The sequence below is a fragment of the Phocoena phocoena genome, chromosome 2 (assembly GCF_963924675.1).
Source record: "Phocoena phocoena chromosome 2, mPhoPho1.1, whole genome shotgun sequence".
Taxonomy (NCBI): Eukaryota; Metazoa; Chordata; class Mammalia; order Artiodactyla; family Phocoenidae; genus Phocoena; species Phocoena phocoena.
This window is the reverse complement of record NC_089220.1, coordinates 11053764-11081513: the sequence shown is the minus strand read 5'-3', so window position 1 is coordinate 11081513 and position 27750 is coordinate 11053764. Positions and strand designations below refer to the sequence as shown.

Sequence of the window (27750 nt, the reverse complement as noted above, 5' to 3'; positions counted from 1 at the left end):
AAGCCCAGGGTGCAGCGGTCACGGCCCACCCACACAATTCCTGCTGGCCCAGGACCAAGCCGGTCTTGAGAGTTTGGTCAACAAGTTCTCACTGGGCCCCCTAGCAGGCAGCCCCTGAGCTGACCTCAGCTGGGCTGGAGCTGAGTGGGGTCTGTCTGTGTCCCCGCTGGGGGCCAGTCACCAGCCCCTCACACCTGTGGCTGGGTGGGAGGTCACCCTCACAACAGTAACGACCATCAAAATCTACCTCTAGGCCGCGTCTGCACTGCCTGTCTGAAATGTACTCTCATCTCCTCACTCACCAGCTCCCATACCTTCAAAGGCTGCTCTCGAATGGAGTTCCCAACTGCCCAAGGTGTTCGAAGTCCCCCCTCTGACCGATGGTCTGCAAGTCCACACAAGCACCCCACTTCAGCTCCCTCCCTGCTTCATTCACACCCCCGCCCTGCCTGGGAGGCTTTCGCCCCCTCAGTACTCACCCCCCAGCGACAACCCTGCTGCCTGTGCACCCTGCAGTCCAGCCCGCTGAACACACATGCTCACACTCTAGGCCTGAGCTCACCCTTGATCCCAGCCCTGATTCTCTACCCATGAAAATGGAGACAGAGTCCAAGATCCAATCCAGATGCCTCAGCGCGTTCCAGTGTAAAGCGCTGAGCAGGAACAGTGGCTCCCATTCCTGGGTGACCCCATACTGTCATCTCCTGTCCCTTCGCAGACAGTTGGCATCTAACACACACACTTCCTGGGAAAAGGTGGATTTCCTTTCCAGAACCAATGTTCAGCCAAAACATCACTATAGATCTTCCTTCTCATCTGGGGGTTCTGGTTCAACCCAGGGAAGGAATGCAAAGGGAACGGAAGTTGACACGGTCACTGACCACTCCAGACCCAAGGATGGGAGGATGCTGGCATGATGAAAAACGCTGCCTGCTTTGGGGCCCCCCAAGAATGTCATGTCCATGTCGTCTCCTGGTGACGGCCAGGCGCCCAGGGCAAAATGCCTCAAGACCTCTTCCAGGACAGCCAGGTCCACCAGCCAGCTCTTGCACAGGGCAGGTTCCTTAGAGAACCAAGCACTCACCAATTCTCCTGACCAGGGTCCATGACTGCATCCATGCCAGGTGCTTGCTAGATCCAGGGCCCTCTGACTATGGACATGAAAGTCAAGCTTAGGGGTTAGGAGCTGGGGAGCCTGAGTCAGAGAGACGTGGCTAGATTCTAGCTCTGCAGCTTACAGGCTTGGGTGATGCTGGCACACCTGTTAACCTCTCAGAGCCTCCTGTGCAAAACAGGGAGGATGGATGATCTGGCCCACCTTTATAAATAAGCACCAGAAGAGAGACTGTAAGAAGAAGGCTTAGCCCAGTGCTGGGCACACGGCACGTACCCAATAAATCCTGCGCTTATTATCCCCATGCTGGTCCTGTGAGCCAAAGCACCCACTGGTCCAACCATCACGTGAACAACACCTGGGGCCAAGTCACCATCCAGGTCAGGGTTCAAGGCAGCCCCTTTAGGTCACACACATGCGGCCTGGATGGCAGGATGCCTCTCCTGCCTGTAGGAGGATTCTCACGCAGCCCCAAGGCCCAGGCAGAGCACTTTCTCTTAAAGTGAAAGAAGAACTCTCAGCAGGAACGCCTGGACCAGGGGGCAGAGCTAGGAGGTGACTGTGGACGTGAACCTTTCCAAAAAGCCCTTCTCACATAAACAAACACCTTGGAAAGGCAGCCTGACTTCTCTGGAGCTGCCCTGCCCTTGGGACGTGGGGAGGATGAGTCCTCAGGGGCAGGGGCCCGCAGCTGGCAGGAGACGCTCCCGCAGCTGAGAGGGGGGCTCCCGCCTGCGAGAACAGAGCGTACCCTGCAAGGTCCAGCCGCCACATTACATATCTCCATGTGTTTGATCAAAGGCCCTTCAATTTCTCTGTTTGTCTCTTTCGCCCGGTTACATAACTCCACTCGCCTGCCTGCCGCTGAGCTATTCTACACGCACTTCTGCTCCCTAACCACTGTCTTATCTGGATACTTCATCACCACTCGTGGGTTTAAGACAACAAAACTTGAAGTGGTTGGAGCCAGTCTCCCAAAGAGAGCACCCTAGGACTTTTACTTCCTAACTCTGCTGGCCACAGAGGGAGAAGGAAAGGCCCTCCCCAGAACGTACAGCTGCTTCCTGTGTCAAAGTGCTTAAAAAGACCGGACCCCCGTCCCTCCTCCCACCCCACGCAATGACCACCTTGTGTCCACGAGCTGGGCCGACTGCCACGGATGCTGAGCCACTCACGTCCATACCTTTCATGTAGGCCTCGATCTTCCGGATGAGCTCATAGGACTTGGACCGGTCAAGCAGGGTTCTGATGGCGGGAAGGGGGTCCAGGACAATGGTCTCAGGGTGGGCATCAATGTATTCCTGAGAGGAAAGAACACTCCTTCCGGTTAGAGAGGGAAGACTGATGCTGAAACGAGGGTGACAAGAAGGTTTCGTCCCACGTGCCATCCCCACATCCATCTCTCTGTTCTCCATCCCCCCACCAGCCCTGACCTCTGGTTGAGGCAACACCTGGTCTCAGGAAACTGCCTCTACCCACTCAGCCCCACTGGGGCCACGTGACTTTGGTCAGGCCAATCAGCATGTTCCACCTCCTGGGGCTGCCGGCTCAGGAGAGGACATGTGACCCGAGTCCACCCAATCAGAGGCAGGCTCAGCGCCGTTGTTGGAAATGCTGGGACAGGAGCACTGTCCCTCCCTGAGGACAAGAGGAAGCTGGGAGACCGGGCAGCTGGGAGCAGTCATCCTGGGATCTGAAGGAGAGAGAGCTGATGGAGCCCAAAGTGAGAAAACAGAGCCGGGAAAAGGAGAACAAGTCAGTTCTGGTCAGCTTGCGCAACTCCTGGATAAAGCCTCACCTGAAACCCGATCTGCTCCATGGGTGGATTATGCTCAATGAGCGGCCAGCACCCTGAGCTGATAAGGGTTCTGAGGCAGGGCTGGGGAGAGTGGGATGCCAGGGTTCAGTAGGTCTGTGGGAAGGTGATGAGACACTCGCCATGGGGCAGCCACCCGGCCCGCAGGTGCTCACTCCAGTAAGTGCTTATTAATACCCATTAGCTTCATGGTAGACCATGGAAATGCAAGCAGAACTATGATAAGGTTAGTCTTTAAGGAAGTTACAATCTTCTTGGGGAAATAACGTTAAGGCACATGAGGAACAAGAAACCATTATTTGCAATGTAATTCAACAGAAGACAGAGCAAGATGTGTCCAGGAAAAGAACTCAGGGATCTTGGGCCGCCATGAGACACCGCTGTGACTCCAAGAGCTCCAAGTCACAACAGGGGGCTAGAGCAGTTTGTCAGGAAGACAAAGTAAATGAGACCATCCCTCTGGCTCTAAGACTCCACGATTCTATGGACACAAATGCGGGATGCTGGAGTAACGGGAGAGGGGCTCAGAGACAAGGCTGGGTGTAAGGAAGGCCATTCACTAGCTGTTGTTGTTACTGTGGGTTGAATTGTGCACACCCACCCCCGGATCTGTTCAAGTTCTAACCCCCGGTCCCTGTGAACATGACCTTATTTGGAAATGCCTTTACCGATGGAATCGAGTTAACATGCGGTTATACAGGATTAGGATGGACCCTCATCCACTGACTGGTATCTTCAAGGCGAGGAAAATCCGGACACAGAGACACACAGGGAGAAGGCTGTGTGAAGATGAAGGCAGTGACCGAGCTCAGCTACAAGGCAAGGATGGCCAAGGACCACCGGCCACCAGCAGATTCCCCCTCAGTCTCCAGAAGGGAACCAATCCTGCAGACACCTTGATTTTAGACTTCCAGCCCCCTTAACCGTGAGAGAATGAATGTCTGTTGTTTTAGGCCACTTAGTTTGTGGTACTTTGTTACGGGAGCCCCAGGGAATAAATACACCAATTCACCCCTCCCCGCCCATTCCACAAGATCTGTCAGCAAGGTCAGCAGAGGCCAGGAGCAAAAGCCATAATGCTTCTCTTCTAGTAAACCTTATCGGAAAAAAGAACGCTCCATTTGGGATTTTTTTCCCCCTGGTGAACCTATTTTGGTTCCTAGCAATCATTTTTAAGAGCTCTCAACACAAAAGCCAGAGATCCATATCTACCTCTCTGAAATCTGTTCCCGCCTTATGTTTCATACCAAAGTAGCTGGTTATGAGCTTATTGGTGTCTTTTTCTCTGGATGTTTAAAAGAAGTCTCCGTCCCTGAGGGGTGGCCAGTGCACGCATCTGGGGAGGCCTTCGTCCCGTCCTCACACCTGTAAACGCCACAGGGCCTACACGCTCTCGCCGCAGAAGGTCCTCTCCCGGCACGTGCGCCTGCAGACCCAAATGCAGAACAGAAGCTGCCTTCGCGACTTCCTCCTCCTCCTGAGAGCCTGGCCCGCTGCCCTGCTCTACAGAACAAGCAGGCAGCTGATGCAGGAGGGCCCACGTCTGGCACCCCCAGGGGACGTGGGAACGAGGTGAGAGATGTCTGTAAGGAAGGTCTATCCAAGGATATAACTTGGATAGGTTCTCTCTCCTACAGCCTCACTTCAGGGTACCGAACCTCTCTGCTGTGGGCTCCCCAGAGGCAACTCTCCCCATCGGCACTGTTCCTTTACCGGAGCTTGTTCCTTTGAACCAGATCTACGCTGCCACAAGAGCATGTCGTTCGTGAGACACCAAGATCGACATATACGACCGAAATCATGTTAATGTCCTCACGTTAAAAGGTCATCCACTCAACAAACTTCACAGCATCCACAGCGCTCAGGGCATCGTGCAGGGTGCAAACAACACTGGACGAATGACAGCCTTCTAGGTTTTCTCCTACCAGATCTGGCCAATGAATTCACGTTCTGGGCTATGAACTGAAAACACTGCAATGCCCTCACCACCCACTGCCAGGAAGCAGTGCAGTACAGAGGGAAGAACAAGGCACTGAGAGTCAAGAAACCCAGTCTCAGGGCTTCCCTGGTGGCGCAGTGGTTGAGAGTCCGCCTGCCGATGCAGGGGACATGGTTCGTGCCCCGGTCCGGGAAGATCCCACATGCTGCGGAGCGGCTGGGCCCGTGAGCCACGGCCGCTGAGTCTGTGTGTCGGGAGCCTGTGCTCCACAACGGGAGAGGCCACAACAATGAGAGGCCCGCGTACCGGAAAAAGAAAAAGAAACCCAGTCTCCCGCTGTGATCACCTTCCGCTGTCACCTTGGGCGAGCCATTTGGTTTCTCTCGTCTCGGTTTCCTTGTCTGTGAGTCGCGAGTATAAGTTGGAGAAACCTAGGAGTAGTGTTTAGGAGGTACACTTCAAGGCCACACACATGGGGCTGTTCTAGAACAGGACGGGCAGCCACTGGTAGAGGCTTTACAGGTAATGGCAGGGACACACACAAGCTCACTGCTTTCCTTCAAAAGGAAGGCGACATCAGAGACGTTGCTTCGATGGGCTGGCCCAATTCTCTCCCAGCCACCGAGGTCCAGTAAACCAGGATCCGCCCTCAGATGTCCCCACCGCAGGACCGAGAAGAATGTCCACATGGTTGGCAGACAACACAAAGCTGGTTCTGGTTCCACTTTTGTGCATTAGGGCAGCGGCCTTTACTGAGAGAACTCAGACTCATGAAGACGTGAACTGAAGCCAAAGAAGCTAGAAGAAACCAAAGGAGGGAAGATGTGACCAGCAGGCACCGACAAGCTTTTGACCCGGGCTGAAAGCGTCAGAATTAACAGAGGGATTACTCCTAAACATGATCTCTTCGGGGACAAGGACGGAGAGGGCAAAGAAAGAGTTTTTCCAATCACCCCATTATCCACAAGCAAATTTTCCTCCGAGCCTTTCAGTTTATCTATGGTATCGCAGGCTTCATGTATTTTTCACAGGTCTCTTAGAATTACCAAACAAATTGCTGGAAGGGTGAGCGCCCTGTTACCATTTTTATCACCACTCGAGGAAGAAAGGCCCAAACCGTCTCCATGGCAAATGGTAAACACATGTTCTGTTAGACAGCCTGCCTCGAAACACCTAGAAAGGGATCCTGGAAGTTAACAAGGAAGAGTCTGGCTTTAAGCAGCTAAAGCAAGGGAAACGCAGAGATATATAGCTCGGGGTCAGCAGGGCCAGGAAGAAGTCTAGAGAATACTGACAAAGGAGCACAGATGGGCCAGATGCCCCCGCCCCCCCGAGGCCCATGGGGTGATGACGCCAAGAGGGGCACCGGGCCCTCTGCTGGGCTGGGGAGGAGTGGGCAGGGGTCAAGTTTTCCCCACTGAGAATCTGAGCCGAATGAGAGATGAACCCAGATGAACATGAGAGATACCATTTCCTCTGCAGTTCCATGTTTGGCCAGGAAAGGAGAAGGAGTGGGACACAAGGATTTGCTCTCAGCTAATAGAAAATGCAGATGGGAGTCCCAAGTTCAAATCCTGCCTCTGCCACCTTATATCTGTGAAGAAGAAACTGGAATTAATCTCTGACATTTCATTTCCTGTGTGTAAACGTACACTGTGAATAAAACCTATCTCAGGGAGCTGCCATGGACAACGAGATGACAGTGACAGATATGAAAAGAGTTGGTAGTGGGGGTTCCCTGGTGGTCTAATGGTCAGGACTCAGCTCTTTTTTTTTGTTAAGGTGTTGGGGGTAGGAGTTTATTAATTAATTAATTTTATTTTTTTGCTGTGTTGGGTCTTCGTTTCTGTGCGAGGGCTTTCTCTAGGTGTGGCAAGCGGAGGCCACTCTTCATCGCAGTGCGCGGGCCTCTCACCATCGTGGCCTCTCTCGTTGCAGAGCACAGGCTCCAGACGCGCAGGCTCAGCAGCTGTGGCTCACGGGCGTAGTTGCTCCGCAGCATGTGGGATCCTCCCAGACCAGGGCTCGAACCCGTGTCCCCTGCATTAGCAGGCAGACTCTCAACCACCGCGCCACCAGGGAAGCCCCAGGACTCAGCGCTTTCTCTGCCGTGGCCCCGGTTCCATCCCTGGTTGGGGAACTGAGATCCTGAAAGCTGCACGGAGCAGCCAAAATAAATTTTTAAAAAAGAAAGAAAGAAAGAAAAAAAAAAAGAAAAGAGTTGGTAGATACAAAACCAAAAAGGATTCTCATGGTTCTACAGCACACAGACCCTTAGGGCCCAACCCGACCTAAGATCTCTGAGCCCGTTGCCTGGCAGACAGGGGGTCGGGCCACCTCTGCACTTGCGGTGAGCAACCAGAGCATGACACGATCCCCGGCCCAGGGTAGCCGAGGCTGCAGCGAGCAACCCTCTGCAGACAGCTCAGGTCCTGACAGAGCCCAGCTGCAGTTGGCCAGCCCTCTCCTCACAGGGAAGCAGGAAAGGCACCCAGTATCCACCCCCCGGATCCTCAGGAGGTAACAGGGCTCTGGTCCACTCCCCCAAAACACCGCAGGTCTCTTTCTAGGAAGTGGTAGCACAGGGAACTATATTCAATATCCTGTGATAGACCATAATGGAAAAGAATACTAAAGGATGTATATATACGTGCAACTGAATCGCTTTGCTGTACAGCAGAGATCAACAAATTGTAAATCAACTTACACTTCAATTAAAAAAGAAAAGTGATGACTCATTTTTCAGAGATGTGTACTAAAACAATTTACAGGTTAAACATGATGTCTAGCATCTGCTTCACAATAACCGGGCACAGGGAAAGAAGTAGGTGAGGGGGCTTCCCTGGTGGCGCAGTGGTTGAGAGTCCGCCTGCCGATGCAGGGGACACAGGTTCGTGCCCCGGTCCGGGAAGATCCCACGTGCTGCGGAGCGGCTGGGCCCGTGAGCCATGGCCGCTGAGCCTGCGCATCCGGAGCCTGTGCTCCGCAACGGGAGAGGCCACGACAGTGAGAGGCCCGCGTACCGCAAAAAAAAAAAAAAAAAAGAAGTAGGTAAGGCACAGGTGAAGCACAGCGGCCACGAGCTGCTGACTCGTGAAGCTGGGTGACGTACGGGGAGCGCATTGCAGCATCCTCTCAAGCATTTTTAAATTTCCCAAAACAAAAAGTTTGGGGGGAAATAGAGGGAGTGGGGAAAGTAATGAGGTCCTCCCTTTCTTCAACTCCCTGCACCCACAACTGTGCCAGAAATGAGTCCGAACAGCAACACTATCTTTCAGGAAGGAGCAGGAGGCCGCCACCCAGATGGGAAACACAATGAGAGTTACTCATGGTAAAGATGATAATAAATAATCATAATTGATAATGATTTAGAATAGCAGCAGCTACCATTTACCCAGGACTGGCTACATGCACGCCACCGGGTAAAGCGGTCGGCAAGTACTATTTCTTTTAACATAAAAATCCTATGAGGTAAGAGCTAAAACTATAAATCTCTTAGAAGAACACACTGGTGTAAATCTTTGTGACCTTGGATTAGACAATGGTTTCTTAGGCATGATACCAAAAGTACAAGCAAGAAAAAATAGGTAAACCAGCCAGCATTAACAGCAGGACCTTATGTGGGTCCAGGATGCCACCTGCCTTGGACCTGGTGCTCTGGAGTGAGGGAGTGCCCGGGCACGGCCTCACCTCATCACGCTCGGGACCCAGCAGCTGGAAGGCTGCCTGCTGGGCCGTGTGCCCCTGAGAGCCCAGCCGGGCACAGCCTAGCCTCTAACCCCGACGGCAGGACTGGGAATTCAGGTTTGGTGGACGGTTCTGGAAATCTACGCCTCTGGAGGAAGGCGAGCTAGGATGGAGGAAGGGCCACCACAGAGTGCTGGGAGCCCCGTCTCCTCTCTGGGTCTCAGCTTCCTCTTCTGCCAAGTGAAGGCCATTGCTGGGAAGAGGTCTCACACGTAGGAAGGAGCTGGAGGCCGCCAGACCCGCGTAAATTCCTGCTTTCCCCACTTGCTATGTGGGGCCTCTGTAAGCTTCAGTCCTCATCTGTCCACAACTCAGTAGGGCAGGTCTAGAATAGGAAACAGAGGACCGAAGCCTGGGGCCAGCGGTGGGAGGAGGATGGAGAGGCTGGGAGCTGCCTGGACCTCCCACGAACGAGCAGAGTCTCCTACTGGGTCTCTCGGTGGCCGGTTGTTCGAAAGATGGCTTCGTGGGTTCACAACCAGCAGGCGCTTATGCAAGCCCCAGAGCGGGAGCGAGCCTGATGCCCTGTTCTTGGGGTGCTGTCAATCTCCGGCAGAGGCAGGGCAGGGAACAAACAGCACGGCGAATGCTAACAAGGGGCACGTGCAGGGCTGGGTGAGCTCAGCACCGGCTCCCTGCCAAGCATTCTGCGCGTTAACCTGCAGCCTGGAGGGAGAATTTCACCAAAATCCTGCTGGCCAGGACCAGTGGCGGGGGGTGGGGACCAGGTTGGAAGCCATTCATGGAATAGGGAATTGACGGTGCCCAGTTTGTTGGAGAAAGTCCATCTCTTGGTTTGGTAACTGGCTTCCTTCCCTCCAGTGGCCCTGTTCCCCACCCCGGGAAGAGAATGTCACGGGGCAGGACAGGAGCTCTGCACTGGGAGCAGGAAGGGAGCCCACTGCCCAAGGATGAGGAAGGACAGGAAAAGGGCAGGGCAGAGCCAGGCAGGGCTGGGCTGGGCCGGGCTCAGGGGAGCGGCACTGCTCTAGTGCTTCATCGGGTGCTCGGTACACGGTGTATCTGTGTGTAGCAAAACTTCAGCAAGCTATTCACAACATGCACACTTTTCTCTGTGTATATCACGCTTCAATTAAAAAAAAAAAAAAAAAAGGGCTTCCCTGGTGGCGCAGTGGTTGAGAGTCCGCCTGCCGATGCAGGGGACACGGGTTCGTGCCCCGGTCTGGGAGGATCCCACGTGCCGCGGAGCGGCTGGGCCCGTGAGCCATGGCCGCTGAGCCTGCGCGTCCGGAGCCTGTCCTCCGCGGCGGGAGAGGCCACAACAGTGAGAGGCCCGCGTAACGCATAAAAAAAAAAAAAAAAAAAAGGTGGGCACGGAGAGAAAGCGAGCACTGGACTAAACAGCAAGGCCCTGGGTCGCAGTCCCTGCTCTGCGGTGTGGCCTGCCTTGTGCTTACCCGGTCCGGGACTCCAGCCTCCCATGTGGAGTGCATCAAAAGTGGAAAACGGGGCCTTTCCCTGGTGGCGCAGTGGTTGAGAGTCCGCCTGCCGATGCAGGGGACGCGGGTTCGTGCCCTGGTCCGGGAAGATCCCACATGCCGTGGAGCGGCTGGGCCCGTGAGCCATGGCCGCTGGGCCTGCGCGTCCGGAGCCTGTGCTTCGCAACGGGAGAGGCCACAGCAGTGAGAGGCCCACGTACAGCAAAAGAAATAATAATAAGTGGAAAACGGGGCCCAGTTCCACCACGACCACCTCCACGGCCCTGGGAGCCACCACGACCGATCACGGCGGCGATCACTTGGGAATTACAACCACCTTTTGTGCTAAATACCCCAATGGGACTTCAGAATCCTGATTATCACTTGGTTCTAGAAGTAGAGAAGCAGCGGCACTCAAGATGAACCCCACACGCCACGCACAGAACTCTCCAAGAAGATTCCCGGAAGCCCACGAATCAGGGTGTTTCCGTTAACACTCAGCCACCAAGCGCGTGCTGAGGAAGAACTCAAATGACTTCCTTGTAGCTGTTAAAAATTACTCGTGGGGGCTTTTACAGGAAAGGGGGTGACCTTGGGCTTACTCGGCATAATCTCACTCCTTCTGGCTCTTCCTGAGAGCATGACCGGCACCCAGAGCGTTCAGCTGATGGCACAAAGGCTGGCCTTTTAACGAGCTCCTTCCACACCAAGTGGGAGGTGAAAGCCAGGAAGCTTCTAGTTCCTCAAGTCTTGACACCATGATGGAGGCCCTGGCAAGATGCTAGGATGTGTTACTATTATCGATCATTACAACAGTAATAATGATAGCAGCTAACTTTTCCTAAACGCTCACCAAGTGCAGGACAATGTCCTACACCTTGCAGCAACTGACACTATATTCGTCATAACAACCCTACATAGGAAGTCCTAGTAGCAGCCCCATTTGATAGACAGAGAAACTCAGGCTCAGAGAAGCTCAGTACCTTGCCCAGGCTCCCCCAGCTAGGAGGTAGCCAGGATGGGACCTGAACCCACACCATCTGGCTCCAGAGCCCTCTAGTTTCTAGTCAGTGAAACAGGCATAGCAAACCTGGGTAAAAAAAAAAAGCATCTCAATTCTAGCTCTGGCCAGGATCACTCAGGTTCATTCTTTTAAAAAAAAAATTTTTTTTTTAAATTTTCCATTAGCTATTTATTTACATAAAACAAAAAAGACTGGATACTTTTACATGGGCACACGGTTACCACGTGGTGATGCTGAACCCTTCCTTAAGCACCAAGTCATGGAGGTTTAGTGGAATGAAAACTATACTGGGAATCAGAAGCCTTAGAATCTTAGAATCTTGGTGTCACTAAATAATTTTGTGACGTGAAAAAAATTTACATTTTCTCAGATCTAAAAACCTTCTTTTAAAACTTATGTTAAAAGGGAAAAAAAGTAAGCCTTTCTCACGTTCTGCCAGGCCAAGTCTTTAGCCTAGAGGCCTTAGGCCTGGTGGTTCAGCCCGTGAGGCCAGGCACACTGCGTCTGGTGGCAGCACAAGGAAAAACAAAAAAAAGGAAAGGCTGCAGGCCCATCTGCTTCTCCCATCACCCCAGGGTCTGCATCCCGCTTCACTCTTCACTCAAAGGCCCCCCCAGGGACCACCACACTGGGCCAGTCTGCATCTGTTCCCAACCTGGGATCAAGACAAACTAACACAATTGAAGACAGACACTTCTTAGGAGAGCAAACAAATGGCATGGCCGGACGCCGGAGTCCACAGCGGCCTCTGGGAGGAGGATCCGCATGGCACCAAGGGAAGGACGCGTGCCCGACGCACAGAAGGGCCGCTGTGGACACTGCTGGGTGAAGGAATGGGCCCCGTGGAGGGAGGATTAACACTGCAGCAGTGTCGCCAGCGATCCCACCTTCAGAGGCACAGTATATGCTTCTGCCGAGAGCGAGACCAGTCGCTGGGAGGGCAGCCGCAGGTGAGGATGAGGTCATGAGCCGGGCTGAGCAGAGTTTTCCGGGTGGACAACTAACAAATCCTCTGGCCAGACCACCGAAGCCTGTAATCAACTGAGGCCAGGACCCAGTGTCTCTGAGTCAAAGCCTTCCTGGCACCACTCAGAATACCTGCCTGTTCATTAGAGCTCACAGAAAACCACACACCATGGACAGTCCTGAGGAATCCACACTAGGCCCCAGAGCCTTGATGTCACAGTGCGCCAGGCAGCCACAGCCCTAGCTAAACCCTGCCACCCGTGGCTGTTCAAGAATCATAGGCTGAGGGTCTAAAGAGGCAGCCGGATCTGGCGTAGGGCTGCGCCTGGAGATTCCTGCGGCTAAACCTTGAGAGTAGGCTCCCAGGAGCCAAGAGAAGGTTGTGGCACCATCCAGTACATACTAGGGGCAGGAGCGCTGAGTCCAGCCACACAGGGAGCCATCTGCAGCCTACTGAGCTGTTCAGTGTGCAACCTGTGTAACTGTCCCTGACAGCCGGCCAGCCAAGGCTTCTGCCTTCCAATCACTGGCAGACCACCCCTTTCAGGCCAGCTGCAGCACCAGGGCAGTCCGGACCCCAGCACCAGGACCCTGAGGCACTGTGAAAGTTAAGGCAAAGGCAGAGTCTAGAAATCTGGGTTCAAGTCCTGGAATCACCATTAACTTTATGTGTGCTTCTGGAGGTCACAAGTTATCTGTATCTCAGATTTCTCGTCTATAAACAAGAGAGTCAGAATAATGTATTTTTACCATCCTTTCTGACTTTTAAGTTCTAGGATTCTTTGATTCTGTGACATGATAAACAAAGAAAGCAAGCTCTTTGGGCCTGATGGAGCCAGACTGCAACATGGGAGCCCAGGGCCTGCTGCCCTCAAGCAGGTGTACAGCACTGTGACTGCACAGGACAACTTTGGCAGCGTGGTAGGACACAGCAGAGGGAAGAAGGCCAGCAGGACGGGCGCACGAGTGACAGATAATGGCTCCATGTCGGGGACAGACACCCACTCACTAGCTCAACCAAGCCCATACACACCCTGAGACTGTCCTTTGCAGTCACCAGATGACTCTCCAGCCCTCACAGACTCAGCCTGGCATGTTAGACGGCTTGTCCTCACCTACTACCACTTCTCTAACTCTCCTCAAATGGCTCCCAGCAAGAGCTGGGCTTCCCCACCCAGCAGATGCCTTGGTCTTAATCAACCCTCGTTTGTATTCCAGAGAGATCTCAGGTGTCTGTGCGCCCAGCCTGAGGCCTCCCAGACAGCATGAGACCAGGGAGGGTGAGAGCCCGTGATGGGTGTGTATGTGTGTTTGGGAGGGAGGGGGTCACCTCTTCAGCCTCAGAGCGGCCACATCCCACCCACCCTCACTGGGGGCTCGTAAGTGGACAGAGATGCGGGGGTGACTGGTGATAACAGAGTAGGACAGGGTTGCCACATGGGGGAGCGGGTGGGAGAGCGGGGAAGAGGAGGGGAGAGAGGGTTTCTGGAAGCCAATGACGTTGAGCCACGAAGGGTCACAGGCATGGGACGCGTGAAAAGACATTCCAAAAGCAGAGGCATGGGGTGAGGGGCCCGCGTGGCTAGGTGGACGTAGGTGAAGACAGGCGGGAGAGGCAGCTGGAGACAGACCAGCCAAGGGGCTTGGACTTGATCCTAAAGCAACAGGGTCCCGAGGCGGGGAGTGACGAGCCAGCTCTGAGCTTGGCGGTGACCTGTCTAGAGGTGTGCAAGGCTAAGGGGCCAAGCTTGGAAGGGACGAGGCCTGGGCAGCGTGTCAGGCGCAGTGCCGGCCTTGGGGGCACGTGCGCCGGGCTTCGCAGTTCAGGAAGGACAGAGATGCTGCCTGACCTTTGGCACGATACTGTCTCTGATCTGGCAGAGCTGCTGAAAGGAAAATGACGATGCAATTTGCCCCTCAGCCTATTTTGCTCTTCAGACCCGTTATTTAAACCCACGAGCTCAGGCCCGGGTCGTCAGGCCCTTGCGGCACAGGCAGTACAGAGGAGAAAGGTAGGGTGTGCACGAGCACCAGACAGGAGCAAGGCGGCCCAGACACTGCCCCTCCCAGGGCCCTGAGTGCCCCACGGAAAAAAAACAACAGGATGAGGACGCGATTGCTAGGGTCCCGGCACTCTCCGATTCTCTGCAACTTGGCCAAATTCAACCGATTAGAAACACCTCCCGAAGTGGTGGGACATGGGCCAGCACTTGCTTGGAGGGAGTGTTATTGGCCCAACTTCTGTGGAGAGAAATTGGGCAACAGCCAAAATTAAGACTACATAAATTCAGCGTTTCTATTTCTAGCTATTTATCCCACATAATTCCATACACGTGCACACAAAGATATAGGTACAAAGATAATCGCTGCAGCATGTTTCCGAAACATGATCAGAAATGTCCTAAGTGTCTATCAGTAGAGAAATGGTTAAGAAAAGGATTTAAGGCCATTTAACGGAATACTATGCAGCCATTAAAAATAATAAGGCAGCCTGAAGGAAGGACTGATATGAAATCATTTCCAAGAAAGATCACACAGAATAATGGCTTTGTGTGAGGACGGGAAGACCGTCTTCGCTCATGTACATGGAACTCCCCTAAAAAGGCTCTAGGCTGCTGCAGCCATGGCTGCCCCCAAGACGGGGATGCGCTGGATGGGCAGCAGGGGTGGGAAAAGGCTCCTTTAATTTGCTGCATGTGCACGGGTTACCTACGTCAGACGGCAGAGAGCCAGACGGAGGGGACATGCGCAAGGCCATGCCTACGGAATCCACCAGAACCACAGTGCATGAATAGGCTGGTTAAACTCCCTGTCCCGGGGGCAGAAGGTGGGAGAAACACTGGAGCGTTTGGGGAGCTTCTTGGGAGCAGAACGCCAGCAATAACGCCCCCACTGTCCCTGCGGGTGAACAAAAGTCACAGAACCAGGGGTTCAGAAGAGACAAGAATAGGTTGGAGCAGCCAGGCGCCAGGCTCTAGAATGAACTGAATGCGACCTGTGCCACTGACGGAGCAGGGCGAAACCCCTTCCAGATGGGGGGTGGGGGGAGGGAAGCAGGGCACCTGTGGAGGCGGGGCTGGGCCCCAGCATCTTGGGTGTGTGACTTGCACACCCGCCCCAGTGTGCCCGGGTCACAGACACCCCCATCCCGTCTCCAGGCCGGATGCCACCCACGACTGTCCATCCGCATGAGTCATCTTCCCAGACGGTCTGCGGTGACACGCGCCTCGCTCAGCCATCTAGGAGAGAAAACCGGGGTCCCCGTGGGGACGACACACTGTGGTTGACAGAGACACAATAAGTCCATGAAGAAAAGCAATCCCATCAAAGTGTAACCCTGAACGCTGAGGAAGAGGGGGCGGGGAGGAAACGGAACACTTTACCATCTGAGACAACAAACACCTTCTCCCCCGCTTCCAGGCCCCCGACTAGAACAATACCTCCCTTTCTGTCCCCAGACCTCAGCACCAAACTTATGTGTTCTCCACCTCCCGTCAGCGGGAGGCTGGCAAGGTGCCCGGTCAGGCTGAGCACCTGACAAATGTCACATGCCCTGTCACAGTGCCACGGCGCTACTCAGGTCCTCAGGCAGACAGAGACCTCGGCCACACACCACCTCCGGGACTGGGGAGGGATCTGCAGGGCTGGGTGCCAGCCAGGAGAAGGCATCTCCTCACCGGCTGACACTAAACCAGGACAGGCTGGCCTTTCCACTCAGGGGTCACTGTCGGGACCAGAGGGGGTCCCAGTTATGTGACCAGGTGTCACAGCCAACAGCTGAGCAAAGTGAGAAGTGGACAGGGGCTGCCTGGTCCCAGCAGCTCGGTTCCGCCCCGGCTCAGCAGCAGCCCCTCACTTCTTAAGCACCCGTCTTAACCATGCGCGCCTTCTCCACACACCTGTCCAGGTGAGCCTGGGGAGCGGCCCCTGCCTTCAGGCTGCTTCCCAGGACCCCGGCCACAGGCCGGCTCTGCCCGCCCAGCCGGGGCCACAGCCCTCCAGCCAGAGTCAGACTCCCTGTTCCCAAGGCAAGCGCAGGCGCCCGCTCCTGCCCTGCTGGGTGAGCAAGGCTACAGCCAGGACTTGGGGCACCCCAGCGCTGCTGGCGGGGAGAGAGGAGTCGTCTGGAGCCACAGCAGAGTTCGCAGTGTGACGCTGAACTCTGGGACGCGGGGCCACTTGGGCCGGGGGAGGCCTGGGCGCCTCACCCCTGCACGAGGCCACCCCGCCTTCCCAGCCTCCGGCCGCAGAATAGAGAGCAGAGACAGCTACTGCTGCCGGCCGTGACCCTGGCAATGACCCCTAGCGCTGCGACAACGGCCTCACTTCCTGCTGCACACCCTCAGCCCTCTTCGAAGCGGCAGCCAGCGCGCCCTCGGGCCGCGCATTCTCCCGCCACCGCGCGCTCAGCAGCGCCAGCCCATTCCAGGTCCGCAGGCCTCTGCGCCCGTCTTGCCACGGGGCCTGGCAGACGCAGCCCCCTCGCCTGCTTCACTCCCTCCCCCTGCTCACTAGGCCTTTTAGGCCTGGCTCAAGTGTCACCTCCTCAGAGAGGTGATAACACCCTCCCTGTTATCACAGGTCTTGATTTTTCTTCTTCCTAGAACTTACCATAAATGGAGACTATGGTGCTTTTCCTCCATTTACTTGTGTTTCCTTAGCATCAACCCTGCCTCCCCTATAGCAACACACACACACACCCACACACTCACACACACCCTCACTCTCACACACTCACACACACACCCTCACTCACACTCACACCCTCACTCACACCCACCACCCACACACTCACACACACACACTCCGTGGGGAAAGGGGCTGCATCCACCTGACCTGTCTTATTTTTTGTATCTGCGATGTCTTTTAGGATTCCTGGCACACAGCAAGTGCTCACTTAAGACTTGTAGAATGGGGCTTCCCTGGTGGCGCAGTGGTTGAGAGTCCGCCTGCCGATGCAGGGGACACGGGTTCGTGCCCCGGTCCGGGAAGATCCCACGTGCCGCGGAGCGGCTGGGCCCGTGAGCCGTGGCCGCTGAGCCTGCGCTTCCGGAGCCTGTGCTCCGCAACGGGAGAGGCCACAACAGTGAGAGGCCCACGTACCGCAAAAAAAAAAAAAAAAAAAAAAAAAAAAAGACTTGTGGAATGAATGACACAGTGGTTATTTGACGAATGATCTCATGGATCAATGGAGAGACTGCGAGATACTGGCCAGGTCAGGGGCTAGAAGCCAGGGAGTGTGTGAGGCCTGAGGCAGGGGGCATGGACCCCAGCCAGCGTGGGAGGGGCTCACAGAAGGTCCTTGTGGCTCACTCTGTCCGTCTCCAGAGGACGGAGGTCAGCGGAGGCCCAGCCCGTGGCCCACCAGAGCAGCTTTACTCTTGGCTGGTGAGAGACTTTGTGATTTATTACACAAAGTCAAAAGAAACCACATGGGCCTTTATCGTGGGCACACAGACCACATGGGTGGCACAGAAGCAAGTCAGGAAGTCATGGCCCCAATGAAGCCAGGAGGAGAGTGGAAGACACCTTCCTGCCGTAGATGTTCCTGAAATAAAGAACCCACGGGACTACAGACCTCTTGGTGGGAGTTCCCAATCTCCAAAACCCAGATACTGGTACTCGAGGAGCCCAACACGTCCACAGGGCCGAACTAAGGAACCCTGAAATGTGTATACACAAGTTTTCCCTATGACTTTGGGAAAATGTATTAGTAGCAAACATTAGTATTTCTAAAACCCAGAAGACCTCCAACCCTGAGCTGTGAAATGGTGACTGTCCACGCACACACAGAGGGACCACGGCCAGCGCGCCGGGTGAGCTCAGGCTTCCGCGTGGCCGTCCCTCCCACCGCCCCACCCAGTGCTGTACAAAGTCCATCTCTGCTCTGGGCAGGTAACAGGCAGGGTCATAAAGCTGTGCGTCTTCCTGGGGGGCTGGCCTCCCCCACCACAGGGAAAGGCCCTGCAGACACTCAATGGCCCTAAATGGCCCCAAGCTCCCTGGGGCAGAATGAGAGATTCACAGCCACTGCCCTCTGGCCTGGCCTGGACGCACAATGGGTGGATTGTGTGGCCACTTCCGCCATGGGAGGAGGGGCCTCGTGACCCAGGGCAGCAGTCATGGGGAGGCTGACCTCACAGCCTCCCCAGGACAGGATCTGTCCTCGGGCCAGGGCCACCAGATCTGCCCAGCTCTGCCTCCCCTGGCCTCTGCCGGCCAACATTTTATCACCGTGTGGCAGCAACGATGTCAGAGCAATGCTAGACAGTGACCGGGAACCACTGGCTCTCAACCCTCCAGGACTCCATCCGCTGCCTGCCAAAGCCCCTCCGAAGCATATCTGAAGAGAGCACAAGCCGCCTTCTTACTGATTGGCTGTAGGCAAGTGATTTAACTTCCTTGGGCCTCAGTTTTGTCACCTAAAAAAATGGGGAAGTAATTCCATCTTTCCCATGGATTGACATATAAGTATCAAATGAGACAGATACAAGATGTGGAGTGCCCAAGACAGAGAGGGCCACTTGGGATGTGCTCGGGAAACGGTGGCCTCTCCCGTAGCTCCATGGTGACGACCTGAAACATTCCCTGCTGCTCAGGGCTCTGACCCCCGCCCAGAAGGCCCACATGCCACCAGGCACTGCCCCCAAGACAGACAGAAACTCACTTAACTTTCGATAGGTTTAGATGTCATCTTCTTAATCAGATTAGAAAGCCTCCAACAACAAAAACTGTTGTTTCTTCTACTTGCCCTCTGCGCCTACAGCACACAGTACAGAGCCCCGTGCTGGCAGCTGCTCATAAACATCTGAGGTCGACAGGGTTTGAGTCAACACAGCTGTGAAATCATTTCGGAGCCAGAGGGGTCTCGGAGTAAAACGGAGCTGTGGTCTTGGAGGTGATCGCCGCTGTTCACGGCAATGGACTTTTGGATTGGGTACCACTGCTCTCAATGCCACCGTCTTCTGCTGGCATCCTGGCGTGTTCCTGGCGTGGCGGGCGGAGAAACCGAGGCCCAGGTGGGTGAGCTGGTGAGCGGTGGAGCCAGGCACAGTATCCAAAGTCCCCCTGAAGGCCACCCGGCCCTGCCTCTAAGGACAGTCCATATTTCCACCCCCCTGTCACAGAGCACAACTCTCACTTGGGGACACTTTCATAATCACTGTCTCACTGACTTCTCTAAGCACTCTCAGGTTGGCTGCAACCGACAGTCACAGATAAGGCTGCTGGACTATCGTCATGGTATGATAACAAGCCAACACAACTGAGTGGTCACTAAGTGCTCCAGCTGGGCAGAGTGTCTCACACGTGTTCTCACACGCCAGGCGCTAACAGTAAGAGTGGTGAACGCTTGCACGCACTTGGGGCCGAGGGCATCATGCATGTTAACGTGTTGAAGCGTCTTTTTTATTTTTTAGAAGAAAAGGGCCCGGTGTACTGTTTGTTCACCATGTTCGGCTCCCCGGCCTGCAGGCGGCTCCTACTTCCCTGATCCCTGCCTGGAGGAGCCGTGTGGCCACTGAAATGTTAGGAGTCCCCAGCTTGTGTCACTTTGGGGCAGAAGCTAAGAGCCAGGACGAGCTTCACTGAGGTCTCTTCCCTCGGCCACCAGGACCCGTCAGCAGCTGCCCGTCATCCGGGTCCCAGACATGCAGCAGAGCTCAGCCAGCCCTCGGAGGGTGTGCGGTACAGGGCAGAAGGAGGCCTGTGCTGGGGCCCGGGAGCTGCTCGTTACTGCGGCGCGGCCGAGCCAATCCCCACAGAATGGAGAGGGAGGGGTCTTGCGAGTCACCCCCTCCGATGTCCTCCAGCATCTCAGGAGGACACTGGAGCCTGCAGCTACACCGCCAGGGAGCGGCGGGCCACACGCGGGCCCGCTTCCTGCCCCGGGGCCGGGCCCCAGCAGATTCTCAACTCACGCCTTGAGGATCACCAGTGCTCTGAGGGCTGGACACGTGTTAACGTACTCAGTCCCTCCACAGTCCTGGGAGGTGTGGATGACAGCTGTCCACTTTTTATAGATGAGGGAACTGAGCACATGCCAAAGGCCAGCCAGCAAGCAGTGGGGAGGCCAGCTCTGAGGCCAGGCAAGGGCTCCAGTTATCAGCGCCCAACAGTCTGGAGGAGGAAAAAGGCAAATCTGAGGGCTCTAGACATTTGCACACAGAGTATAAGGAGGGCTCCAAGGAAGACATACAAGTGTTTGACAGACATGCAGAAAGATGCTTGACATTATTAGCTGCCAGGGAATTTTTAAACCAATTCAAAACTACAAGATACCATTGCACGCCCACTAGGATGGCTAAAATCAAAGTCAGATAAGCGTCGGCAAGGATGTAGAGAGACTGGAAGCTTTATATGCGGTGGGGATCTAAAATGGTACAGCCACCAGGGAAAATAGTCTGGCGGTTCCTCAACCGACCAGCTGCCCCAGCAATTCCACTCCTGGGTGTATACCCCAGAGAAATGAAAACACACGTACGCGTAAAAACATGCGCATGAATGTTTCCGACAGTGTTCTTCATGACAGGCAAAAGATGGAAACCACCGAATGTCCACCAGCTGATGACTGGACAGACACGATGCGGTCTAGCCATACACTGGAATATTATTCAGCCGTGAAGAGGAAAGAAGCACAGATTCACGGTACAACATGGATGAACCTTAAAAACATTATGCTGTGGGAAAGAAACCAGTCACAAAAGATGGTATTGTCTTTTCTTTTTTTTTTTGGCCTCTACACGTGGCCTGTGAGATCTTAGTTCCCCAACCAAGGATTGAACGCGTGCCCTCGGCAGTGAAAGCGTGGAGTCCTAACCACTAGACCACCAGGGAATTCCGAAAGATGATGTATTATATGATTCCATGCATATTAAAGTCCAGAACAGGGAAATCTATAGAGATAGAAAGTGGTGGTTGTCTATGGCTGGGGTGGGCGGGGGGTGACAGTTAAAGGGTACAGCGTTTCTTTTTGAGGTGATGCAAATGTTCTAAAACTGACTGTAGTGATGGTTGTACACATCTGTGGATACATTAAAAACCACTGGATGGTACACTTTGAAAGAGTGAATTTATGGTATGTGCATCTCAATAAACTTGTTTTTTAAAAGGATAAGGGGTAGGGGGTAGGGAGCTGGGCTACTGAAATGCTACTTCCTTTCAGGTAATGAGGACGAAGAACCAATGTGCAAAGTGTGCGTTCTCTGCCGACATCCCCGCGGCGAGGGAAGAGCACCCTCCCAGATCCACTTCATACAACCAAACAGCTGACGGGACCCGAGAGGTGAGGGGGGCGGGGCATCGTCCTGCACGGGCCCAGGAGGGCCGGGCCGGACCGCTCAGAGGCTGGCCTGTCACGGCTGAGCAAGAACGCTCAGGGCCACAGGGGCCCTGGAGTGAGGAGGGGGCACTGCTGAGCCTCCAATGGCATGAGTCCCTCTCCATCTCAGAAAACTGCCAGGTTCCTATGACCACAGTGTCCCCACTGCTTGGAGTTCATCCTGCACTGGTAATTCCCCCTCCTAAGCAGGGCCTCTCGTTCCAGTTAAATCTGATCTTATCGCTCCCACCCTGAGCCTTCAGGATAAAGTCCAAGCCCCACAGCCTGGTGTGAAAAGCACTCTCTCCAGCCTTATGGTCCTGCAGGTCCCCACATCCGAAGGGAGGTCCACAGGCACCCAAAAGGCGGCGCTGTCTGCCTCGTGAGCCCTCCCCGCCCCCGCCCAGCTACCCACTGGAGCCACTTTCTCCCTCCCCTGACCCGCATGGGCGCCCTGCACCAGCCCCGCACCCACGACGCTCTTCCACCTCACAGACACGTAGACGTGTCTCCTACGTACCAGGCACTGTGTGCGGCAAAGGGGACACCCGGGGAGCTTGAAGCAGACGTGATCCCTGCTCCTGCTGAGCTATAACCTCCAAATGGCGAGACTGGCAGAAGCAACCAGTAGAGAATGACAAACTTCCAAACGGAGGGAAGGAAAGGTGCAAAGTTTTAAGGGCCTGGGACAGACAATGTGTCCTAAGTCAGGTAATCAGAGAGACATCCCTGAGGAAGGGACACCTGAGCTGAGAGCTGGGGGTGGGGACGGATTCCAATTAAGGGAATGTCCTGTGCAAAGGCACTGAGGTGGAAAAGAGCTCAGAGCTTGAGCATCTGCTGCAGGAGGGCCAGCAAGGCAAGGAAGGGGCGGGTGGGACAAGATGAGGCTGGGGAGGGGGGGAGGGAGGCCGCGGCCAGACTGCAGGCCTCACGGGCCACTTCAGAGGCTACCGTCTTCACTATCATTGCGATGAAAAGGTGAGAAAGTTTTTAGTCAGGATGAGCGGGGATCAGGTCTGCGCGTCTGCTAGTGCATCACCCTGGGGTCTGCGAGTGCAGTTCCTGGTTTCCCGAGGCCTCCCCTCCGGGCTGGGGGCTCCTGTGGACGGTGGTCAGCAAGCAGTGTGCCACTTCAGAGGAAGCTGTCCCTGTGGTCACACAGGGGGTCCAGGGGCCATCTGGGGGACACTTAACATCCTTCCAGCTAATGAAGATGGGGAGAAGAGGTGACAGTTTAGACTCGAACCTCCTCCTTCCGAGTTCATTCAGGGAAACCCCAGGAAGATCCACCTAGACGGCACCACCCGACTCATGGAATACAGTCACCATAACACTTCGAACAATTCTGGGGCAGCAGCAGAAGGGCCACCCCCCTCAGCCCCCGGGCCACACCTGACAGCTGGCCCTGGATGCCACAGTGAGGAGGTTCTGGTCGCTCCCCTGAAGAAGCAGCTCTAGAGGCCACGAAACCCTCTCACCACCCCAGGGGACCTCTGTCCAGGTCTGTTCCCTGATAACTGAATCTCAGGCAGAGCCTCGGCGGCACCAGGCTGTCGGCTCCACGAGAACCTTGGCGCAGAAAAACAACTGAATCATCCTGATTATTCTCCACGCCAAGCCCTCTCGAGGCCAATATTCCTTTTGGTGGGGGGGTGGGGGGAGGTGGCAGCTTGGGGGTTGATTTCTATGGCAACCAGCTTTAGTGATCTGCATAAGCTCCAGACACACAACCCCCAACCTGTCCACAAGGGCAGCCAGAAAAAAAGCATAACCTCTCAGCTCTGAGAATTCCTGTCCATCCCTGGGTCCTGAAGGTTTAATGGAAGCATCCCATGGGCAGAATGCTCTAGGGCTGTCAGAAACATCTCAGAAGCTCATCTATCTTGACCCACACAGCCCCAAGCCACTTCCCCAGGGACCCGAGTATCGCCTTTGGTGAAGGCCCTTCGAGCTGAGCCCCTTCTGGGGCAAACCACCTTTCTCTGTTTTCTTACAACAAAATGCAGAAAGGCCAGCTTTGCAAACCCAAGCCCGGGGACCTGCTTCCCAGTCTCTGAAATCTGAACGTCCTTCTGCCTCTCCTGACCCTGGGCCCCTCCCCGCACCTAAGCCCGCGCCTCCCTGTTCATGTCCCGAGAATAAATATTAAAACAGGAATCTGAAAACAACGGCACGGTCAAGGTCAAGTGTCAGTCTACGGCCTGGCTCTGAACTTGAATCTCGTATCTCGCGCAGGGTGGGAAGACCAGGTCAGCGCCGACAGCCCGGGGCCCCGTGGCGGGAGGATGGCCTGCGCACTGCTGAGCAGGCCTCGCTTGGCACCTCTCGGTCCCTCTCTCCACTGGCCCCTGCCCCTCTCCTCTCTTCTCAGGGCCTGTGCAAAGTGCAGCCTGTCACCCTTGTCCCCAAAGGATCGTGGTCTTCTCAAAAGAGGAAACATCCCGGCCTTAGCCGATATCCGCTTCATGCTCAAGCACAGACGGCAGTGAAAATTTATCCCGGAGATACTGAGGCTGGAAGGTTATCCTGAGGTCACCTCAGGCATCTGAGGGCCGGCTGCTGTGTGTGCCCTGGGTGGGACAGACTCCTGGGACCCAGCCGACACCTCCCTGGGAAACGCAGCCGGTGGCTGAAACCCTTGAAGCTGCACGTCCCCACGTGCCGCCCGACATGCTCTCCAACCTTCTCTGCACAAGAATAGGAACACAGGGGACCAAGTTCCCCTTTAGTGCTCAGCCACCACCTGCCCTGCGCCGTGGGCTGTGGGTGTGCTTGCGGGGAGCAGGCGATGGGAGGCCCCCCAGGGGTGGTTGCTCCTCCCTAACTCCCAATCCTTTATCTAAGAAAGTAATGACACAGGCAGTAGTGGTGGGAGCAGCTGTAAGAACTCAGCAAACATTAGACACTGCTACATACTCAAAGACATTTACTTCTCACAGCCACCTGCCCACCTTAAGAAGTAGGACCTAGCAGCAACCCCATTTTACAGAAGAGGAAACTGAGGCTCGAGGGGGTCATGTGATCACACTGGTATCGACCACCAACTAAGCACTGGCTGGGGCCTGAGCACCGGGTGAAGCATTTCATACGCATCGTGTTGTTTACTCTTCCCAACACGGTATGAGGTTTTCCTGGTACTAACACCATTTTACAAATAAGAAAACTGAGGCTTGGCGAGCTCACAGAGGAGCCCAAACACGCCTTTCCCCACGGCCCCCCAGCCCCATGGAAGCGGAAGAGACTTCAGGTTGCTGGCCAGGCAAAGGCCCTGCAGGGCACCACGTGTGGACAGCGCACCTCCCCACTTGTGTGGGGGAGTGGGACAGGACACCAGCAGGGCCACAAACGGGCCACCAGGGCTCATGGGAAGCGGGAATCTGCGAGAGTTGGTCAAGAAGGGGGCGAGAGCCACAGGGAAGTGAGGGAGGCTGAGGCCACCGACCCTGGACACATGGGGGAAGAAAATGCTGTCAGCAGGAGGGCTGCTATGTGGTGATGAGAGTCCCCTTTGTCCTGATAAAGAAAGACAGGACGTCAACCCTCCGGTTATCACACACTGCAAAGCGCTGGCTCGAGCATCCCTCCCACAGGGAGGCCCTCTCTCTCGGCTGCATTTTCACTGATAACGTGACCTTGTTTTTCATGACCCCTGAGCCGCTTTCCTGAGGAATGAATCATGCTCTTGTCCACAACACAGAAAACACAGGGCAAGTCAGCGGCGGCAATGGCAGCACCTCCCAAGGTGGCAGGCGGGTTACCGTGGGGTCAGGACCCAGGCTACTGGGGAAATGGGGAAGGGAGAAGGGAAAAGCCAAGAAGACTTGGTCCCAGCTCAGAGATGGGCACTCAGGGTCAAAGCCGTGAACTCGGAGAGGGGTTCTCCACCAAGGCAGGACTCAGGGGCCAAGGGCAGCCGCTCCAGTTCAAAGGCCCTTGGGGGTCCCTTTCTTCAGGGGTGGCAAGAGGGTTCCGCCCCTGTGCCAACTCAACGCCTGTGGCTGCGGCTGTGTGTCACTGAGGACGTAAAGGCACGTGCGGACTCTGCAGTGCTCAGATCGGTAAATCAGGTCTCTTAAGCGTAGAGGGCGGAGCGGGTTCCAAATATGCCCTGGTTCAATCCCGTCTCGCCTCCGACGAGACAGAGGCCCCGGCAGGGAAGTGCCCGACCACAAGCCCATGTCTTCTTGGCAGTGGCAGAGCCGTGTGTACAAGCCGTGTGTACACAGTACACGGCAAGGCAGCTCCACGGCTTTAGAAATGCACAGAACCACTCCCGGCCTTCCGCCTCACCCCTCCACGCACCTGGAACCTGTGCACCAGCTCCAGGGACTGGCTGTCGTTCTGGTCGGCTTCGAGGATGACATCGGTCAGTTTGTGGATGATGACGTCCAGGGGGCCCTGCTCCTCGATTGGCCGGCTAAGGTTCAGCTACAAGCGGGAGACACAGAGAAAAAGAACAACTTCAGCTCCTGAGCCCGCTGCCCCGTCTATGCCGTCTCCTCTGCATGTCCCCGTGGCACGGACAGGGGGCAGGAGGAGGGCTGGCACTCGTGGGACAGGACGGGACGAATGGGATGAACTCGCTGAGGACCTGGAGCCCTTCCGGGGCAAGCCCTGTGTTTACACTTCTGTCCCCGAGCCCCAAGCGGCCCGGGACACAGAAAATACACACGTGGAATCAGGGTGACGAAGTTTCTGTGGATCAAGGGAGAGTCACCGTGAAAGCATTTACTGGCCACACTGCAGCTGCCCTACCACCCAGGTTTTTCAGGTGGGGACACCAGGGTTCAGGGAGGTCAAGTCCAATGACTGAAGTCACACGGCCAGACCTGAACTGAGATGCAAGCGGACACTCTCTCCACAAAACTACACACAGTCTCGGCAAAGCTGTGATCTGCGCGAATCTAAGAGCTGCTGCTTTGAGAGACCAGAAGCTGGCACTTCATACTGAGATCAGGGCCTATGATGACAAAGTGAGGGGGCACCGGGCTGCCTGGGGTCCCTGAGGCACGGCTCCACTGGGGGGGCGTGTTTATTTTTTCAAGAGCGTGGGGTTAGGAAGATCAGGCCCCGGGGGTAGCCAGAGCTGCTGGCTGACAGACAGTCGACATCACCTGACCCCCAAGACAGGAGCACCTGCCAACAGCCGGGGCCGCCTGACACCGAGCTTCCTGACTGGCCAGATGTCTGCCGCCCGGCACGCGGCCGCCACCAGCTGCGTGGCCCGCTCCCTTGGAGGGGACGGCGCCAGCCCGGCACCTGGCTGACCCCCTGGGTGGCCTCAGCAGAGGCCGGAGACGGCCACCAGCCCCATCCCTGCCCTCAGCCCCACCCCCAGGGGGGCCTCCCTCTGGGATTCCCAGCTGTTTGTTTCAAAGTCGTTCATAAAGAAATCATGGTGACAGCTCTAGGCAGACACTGTGCTAAAAACGTATGTCCGTTCATTTCTTTTCATTTTCAAACCACACAGTGAGAAGGAATCCCACAGACACAGACTTCTGAGACCTGCCTGGGACCTCACGGTGAGAGGGCAGAGGCAGAGCTGAAGCCGGGCCTGTCCCACGCCCCATGCCTGCCCTGTGCCACGGGACGCTGTCCTCTACAGCCACGACCACCCAGCTGCCTTGTCTTCTGGCTGCTGGCCGAGTCCGGCCATTTGGAGGCACCAGCAGAAGATGGGAGAGGGGCCTGGGTGTTTGCTCCCACCGTCCCCACTGCGCAGGGCAGCCCCTCTCCCAAGACCACCACTGTCCCTAAGCTCTTCCTTCCCCTAGTCCCCTGAGGCCTGGGGTGGTGACAGCCCGCCATTCTCGGGGTGCCTCACCACCTCCCCGCTGGCTCCTTTGACCCTGCCCACACCTTGCCATCCTCCCTCATTTAAACTCTTTTTCCGTTAAGGCTTCGGAATGTGCCAGCTCTTTTCTGCTGATATCCTTAACTCCTCTTTTTTACTGTCTGCCAGGAAAGATGTTAAGGGATTTTACCTATTTGAAAAAAAAGAAAAAAAAAATCCCATGGACTTCACCAAAAGAAAATACTGAAGGACACCGATCCTTCTCCGCGGTGACTAGCCTGTGTACAAAACAGCAAAAATGAGACCAGCTGAGAAGGCTGCCCATCTTCTGGGACTCCTGGACGGGGAAGGGAAACGGCATTTGTCCTCACAGCACAGCCAGGAGCTGGGGGTGATGGTCCCCCTTCACAGACCAGGACACCTAGAGCCCAGGAGGAAAAATGACCGGGCAAGGTCTCGCGGGTGGGAGGTGGCCCGGCTGGGGCCTGGACACACAGTGACACCAATGGGCTCGGCCCGCAGCCAAGCTGCTAGGTGTCCTGGGGCCTGTGCAAAAGCCTAGCGGCATCCCTGGGCCTCAGTTTCCCCT

The 27750-nt window shown here is 55.5% G+C and overlaps 1 protein-coding gene across 1 annotated transcript in view; it reads right to left on the bottom strand.

Annotated features, from left to right (window-relative positions):
- The window catches only part of ITPK1 (inositol-tetrakisphosphate 1-kinase), a 163747-nt gene that overhangs the window by 43336 nt on the left and 92661 nt on the right, over nt 1-27750 (bottom strand). The window contains exons 3-4 of the mRNA XM_065871440.1: nt 25670-25795; nt 2298-2415 (exon numbers count right to left, since the gene is read on the bottom strand). Of these exons, the coding sequence (XP_065727512.1) occupies nt 2298-2415; nt 25670-25795 (244 nt within the window). The remainder of the gene's footprint in view (nt 1-2297; nt 2416-25669; nt 25796-27750) is intronic.